The sequence below is a fragment of the Blennius ocellaris genome, assembly GCF_963422515.1.
Source record: "Blennius ocellaris genome assembly, chromosome: 4".
Lineage (NCBI taxonomy): Eukaryota > Metazoa > Chordata > Actinopteri > Blenniiformes > Blenniidae > Blennius > Blennius ocellaris.
The window spans coordinates 19879103-19885511 of NC_137653.1; the positions used below are offsets into that span (position 1 = coordinate 19879103).

General features: G+C 41.5%; 1 protein-coding gene across 1 annotated transcript; it reads left to right on the forward strand.

The window, feature by feature from the left end:
- Positions 1-550: 550 nt before the first annotated feature.
- Positions 551-4968, forward strand: LOC308128739 (potassium channel subfamily K member 15-like; the record flags this gene model as incomplete). The annotated part of the gene is made up of 2 exons (XM_080494405.1): positions 551-833; positions 4037-4968. 2 exons carry the CDS (start codon positions 551-553, stop codon positions 4966-4968), a joined length of 1215 nt encoding a protein of 404 aa, XP_080350531.1.
- Positions 4969-6409: the final 1441 nt, after the last annotated feature.

The following is a 6409-nucleotide window of genomic DNA, read 5'->3' on the forward strand; positions in this document are numbered from 1 at the left end:
AGCAGTTTGATGATGATGCATTGACTTTGAATATTAGAAAGTGTCAGTGTCTGATATGCGCCCGGTATTTTCTGGGTATCAGAGACAAAATCTTGCTGCACCTCTGCAACCATGGAAATATTATTGCTCAATGTGGAAAAAAATTGAATGAGATTAATAAAGTATGATTAGTTTAGTGAGTGCCATGGATGGATTTCAAACCAGGAGGTGTTCAGGTGTCAGAATGAATGCACACGAGTGAGCGAGCACCTTTTACAAATCATGTGAGCATCCTGTAGTGGAGGTGGTGCGAGATGATGCCGTTTTTTTTTTTTTTTGGTGCTATTCGATCTCACTACTGCAGTCTTCAATTTCAACCCACTGACACTGGAATCCAAGCAGGCCTGAGGGGCCACCAGTCAGACAGAATGCTTCTGTGTCCACCTCTTGGAGTGTGTCCCTCAGAGGATCAGGAGCAGGAGCAGGAGCAGGAGCAGGAGCATCCTCCTCCTCCTCCTCCTCCTCCTCCTCCTCCCACCCCCTGCTCCCTCTCGGCGCCCCGGACTCGAGGATGAAGCTGCAGAACATCAGGACCCTCTCGCTGATCCTCTCCACCGTTTTCTACCTGCTGGTCGGAGCCGCGGTCTTCGACGCGCTGGAGTCTGAGAGCGAGTCCTCCAGGAGGGAGTCGCTGGAGCAGACGCTGGACGAGCTGAAGAGAAAGTACGGCCTGGACGAGACGGATTACGCAGCGATCGAGCGGGCGGTCGTGCAGTCCGAGCCGCACCGCGCCGGGACGCAGTGGAAGTTCGCCGGATCGTTTTACTTTGCCATCACTGTTATCACCACCATTGGCAAGTAGTACACACGATAGGTGACAGTTTCTCACTGACTTGGTTACAAAAGCACCGTCATTATTGCGCGTTAAGTGTGCGTAAACCCTGTGCGTAAGAGACAATTAACCCATTAAGTGGCACTTCTGGAAACGTAAAACCGGGGGAAAAAGTAACAACCAGTATGGTAATGCCTGCCAATAATGTCATAATGTTGGCCCTTTTCAATGATATGAAGCCAATGAACTTGTCAATAGTGTAATAAAAATATTTGATCTATTATCAAATCAAATATGATCATGTCAAGAATGTAATGATGAGCATGCTATTGCACTAAAAATCAGCCAATACTGTAATAATACATAAATATAGGAAATAAACGCCTTTGTGCAGTTTGCCTTAGAATAATAGGATTAAGTAGACGGGATGGTCATTCATTCAATACATACACTCTCTCAATCATGGTTCTAAAACATCTATTATATTCTTAAATTATTTGCAAGTTATTACTTGCAAATAATACAATACATAATACAAACAATACAGGACTGATTGTCCTGTATTGTCCACTTATGTATGATGTAACCTGTCAAAGAGTATCTAGACCAGGATCACACTTAATTGCCAATTCAAGTTAAAATAAACTCTAAATTTAAATTTTGTCCACCTATTACAGACCACTGTCCTGCTTTAAAACGTGAAATAAAATATAGTAAATATAACCTGACAGAAGCACTGGGCATATATTTGGAAAATTGCCATACTGTTATTGCATCAGTTTATGTGGATCGCATTTATGTTCAAACCTACTTTTTGGATTTAATCTCAAAATTTGAGTTGCTTTTCCAAAGCAGGGGGCAAAACACAACATACCAGCTTTTATCTCCGTGCCCAGCTGTTTTTATATGAACACATTATATGAAGTTAATCAATTTACTGGAAGAAACAAGAAGAAATGTGGAATTGACTTTCCCAATAAAGGGTTAAGCTGTATCCATCACGTCTGTTCATTAAAAAAGACCTAGCACCATTGAAAGGTTAAGTATAACTTTCCCACCTGTAAAAAACATTTTTAGCATAGTTATAGAAGTAACACACACTCTGAGGTGGAATGTTGCAGTTTGATTGCTTCAGTTGTACTCAGTCACAAGTAAATGTGCATTTAAATATGAATAAAGAAAAAGTAATCTTTTCAAATACAATTCTTTAAATGCATTTTATTGCAGTGACAATAGCACAACAATAGAATTAGATTTTTAAAAAGATAAAGCTGGAATTTCCTCTGTTACAATTTTCAACTTGTTGGCTCCAAAATGCAGAACTAAAGTTTGAATATTCAAACAGTAAGAGTGTGAAGTAGAAACATTTACTTCCGAATTCAAGTAATTTACTTCATATAGATTGTACTCAAATATGCATTTTCTTGGCACTTAAGCTAAACCTGCACACCTCAGCGTATAAAATAGTATAGAACTATTCCACCATACATGCTGATTTCATCAAGGTGACATTGCATAGTTTCTTTTGATTTGTTTATAAGCTAAATGTTTTTTAGAGGGCGATGATGTATTTTCTCTGTATGGCTTCACTGCAATGTTTTGTCACGTCATACAATGAAGAGGGATTCACAGTTTACTTGACATAAACAGCTTAAGATTTAAAGTAAAATCTGCCAAGTGATTCATATCCAGCTCTGCTTTTCTTCCCCGAGACAGCAGTTTACATCTCATTTTACAGCATGTCGGACATGTATCTGTCTTAAATTGGACACTGCTGCTATGCACTTAATGGAAAAGGCGACTCACCATGTTCTATGAACATATTTGACACTATAAATGCACTTATGCATTCTGTGGCTAAAGCAAGTGTGGAGGTGTGTTGTGACACAATACGAGTGTCCACAAACCAGTGACTGAGTGATGGAGGTGACAGTGTTGTTTAGCCAAAAGCCATGACTTCCTGTTTGAGTCTTAGATTAAACCCCCCCCCAAAACCTGGTCAAGTTCCATCCATCCATCCATCCATCCATCCATAATTTCCCAAAATTGAGCTGCTATTGTGTTGGCTGACAACATGATTTTGTCACGACATTTGACATTATTGCTTTGATAATGTTTTTATAAACTCTTTCAAATCTATCCCAAAGTTACATAACATGCGGTGCAATTGGGGCAAATAATGTTTATAGTTTCACATATGTGCATAAGGTGGTGTATCCCCCAGATTTCTCTGTGTAGTTTGCATGTTCTCATGCATTTTAAGCTTGTTTTTCACATTAACTGTTCTCTCCAGACTTCCCATAAGCTTCCTCCACAGTCAGCTGGTATCGACTCTCGTCTCCGATTAGTTTAAGTCAGATCTCGCAGTAAAGAGGACATGGCTGAAGACACCTTCACACCCCCAAACTAACAAACAAACTAAAAAAAAACTATCATGCTGCCTATCAAGCCCATAATAACAGTAACCTTAAGTAAAACAGATTCTCCGGTAATTCCTGCTGCTTCAGTCATACTTTTTGCAATATAAAACAATTCATAACTAGATTTTTAAATATAAAAAAAGCCAATAATATAATAACATTTTGCCAATAATTAAATAAGTTATTACATTGCTGGCTAGTTTGTTATATTAAGTCGCATTATTAAAAAATCATTTGAAAAATAGTTTAATAACTGGAACCAATAATATTCATGTTTCGATGAAGCGCAAATCTTGGAATTAGAACTTTTTTGCAGGTTTTGCGCAGTTTGCTTATCAAAACTCAGCATAGTGGAGGGTATAATTGTCATATTAATTCATTGCATACATAATATGCAGCTCTCGCTCAGTTACTATTTATAGCTCCTTGTCAAGTTATTACATTCTTGGCTTTATCACAACAAAACATATTATGTTATTTGGCAGGCATTATGGTATTGTTCTTTAGCACACATGGATTTGCTACAACATATGTGACTATTTTCACTGAGCACATTGTCATTTCACCTTAATGGTGAAATTTTGATTTGTGCAGCTAAAGCGATAAACAGCCACATTCAATTTTGCAGGCGTTGTGTGGTGATTCTTCTAAAAAACAAACATTGGTGCTGCACTCCTCAGTGATACATTACTGTAATATGTTCTGATTCTTTGATGTTTGATGCATCTTTATAGATGGAGATAAAGCTCACAGTGTGGTGCATTTGTTTTATACATCATGTCACCTTTAATATATGTCTGCGTAGGTTATGGCCACGTGGTTCCTCGCACCGATGCTGGAAAAGCCTTCTGTATGTGTTATGCAGTCCTGGGAATCCCTCTGACACTGGTCATGTTCCAGAGCCTGGGCGAAAGGATAAATACCTTCGTCCGATACCTCCTTCACAGAGCCAGGCAGAGCCTGGGCTTAAGGAAGACGGAGGTGTCCATGGGGAACATGGTCCTCATGGGTCTGCTGTCCTGCATGAGCACCCTCTGCCTTGGAGCTGCAGCCTTCTCCCATTTTGAGGACTGGACCTTCTTCAATGCCTACTACTACTGCTTCATCACGCTCACCACCATTGGCTTTGGGGATTTTGTGGCCTTGCAGAAGAAAGGTGCCCTGCAGAGGCGACCCCCATACGTGGCCTTTAGCTTCATGTACATTTTGGTTGGTCTGACAGTCATTGGAGCTTTTCTTAATTTGCTGGTGTTGCGGTTTCTGACTGTGAGCTCCAATGAGTCTGATGTGAGGGCCGAGGGAGAAGGAGAGCAAGGATCGCCGCCCGGAGAGGACAGAGAGGTGTCGGACACTGAGGCCAGGAGTAAAGTCACGACCGACGGACACAGCAGCTGGAGCAATGTCACGCTTCACATTGACGAAGGCACCAGCTGCCTCAGCCTCCTCCCTTCTCCTGCAGAGGAACGCAGACTCATTAAGTCTGAGCGTGGAGAACCCAGCAGACTCAGAACATTGCTTTCTTGCATGTGCTGCAGCGCGGACACGTACAGCAGGACTGATGAGCGTTGCTGCAATCAAACGAATGGCCTTAGTAACCCTGTCTTTTACAACTCCATCTCCTACCGGGTGGAGCGGGCCTCTTGTAGCTCCTGCACTCTGTCGTCGCAGGCCTCGCCCGCCAGCACAGCTCCATGTCTGGGCAAGAACAGTCTGCACATCAGGCGGAAGTCTCTCTGACCGTGAAAATGTTGATTCTTTGTAAATAGGACTAAAGGGATTGTAGTGTCCCGATGTCGGAAGAGGACGAAACGATTCACCTTACAGCCTAAAATGCCACCAAGTGAGATAAAAGTCTTCTGATTTTCTGTTTGACGGGACAGTTTAGCCACGACTCAATGAGGTGTGACTGCAGCACATATCCACATTTTTATCTAGTTTAGTTACATTTTCTAAATACAGCAAAGGAAGGGAATGTTGGTTGACAGGTGTTGCGACAATAAATGATTAACTATTAGAAATGTGTATTTTCCTTGTCAATTGGGCCACATTTGTATGGAGTCTGCAAGTGTGGGATGAGTCGCAGAGCTGAATGTGTGTGTAAATCTACTTTGCCAATCTCAAACAGCTTATTTAGATTGAGTATTAACATACAGTATATCATGTGCATAGCCAACACATATAGCTTTGCTGCGCACCCCACAAATGCATGTTTTTCACAAAATGTCTCAAATTGAAAGAGAAAGAAAGACATTTTCTGTAAAAAAAAAAAAAGTTTAATTTGGCAAGAAGCATGCGCAGGTAAACAACCAAATACAACTTTCCTTCGATTTGTGCTATGATTAAATGGCATAAAAGTAAGTTCAGATCCTTCAGCATCAGCAAGCTATAGAATCTTCAATATTGCTGCCCATTGTGTGAAACTTGTAAAAAAAAAAAAAAAGTGTGATCATGCGGCAGAATGTGTTCTCTGACCGGTGCCTAAGTGAGGTGGGGGTCACCTGCATGAATGTTCCAGCTGGCATGCTTTCCACAGCGATGCCACTTGTGACCTTCGGTTATTTACAGTCAGTAATCATTGCTGTTTTCTATGAGGCCGGCTCGCTCCATCACTCCGACCCGTTCCCTTGGTAACGTCACCACCAGCGTTAGTCGACGTTGCGGAAACCAAGAGACGGACGTGTGCAATGCGACTCGGCGGCGACCGTCTGCAGGCAACAGACAGTCGGCGCTGTGATTGCCAGACCGCGGCATCTGTGATGAATGAGTATGTCAACAAAGGATGGGAAATGAGCGGTTGCAGTAAAATGCTGGCAAATTAGAAATATCTCCAAATGAGTGTTTGATTGCCTTAAATGTGCATTTGTTGTTATGACTCTAATTAGATTTTCATACAAACTGCTGAGACAAAAAGTGCTTTTAATCCCATCTCTTTCATATCAGGAACAAAAGTGTTTTGTTTGTTCAACATAAACAAGGCCTTTTTCTGAGAGTTATTAACTTAAGTGGCACTTCGCTGGTGCTTTTTCGCTTGCAGTTTATTTCACTTGTCTCGAGGAGTAATGATCACCGGCTGCATGAGGTGTTTTCTGTGTGTCTGAAGGGGCTTCCCTTTAAAATAGCTCATGTTGCTAACTGGAGGTGTTCAGGCTGAAGACAGCAGGAGAGGGTTTCATAAAGT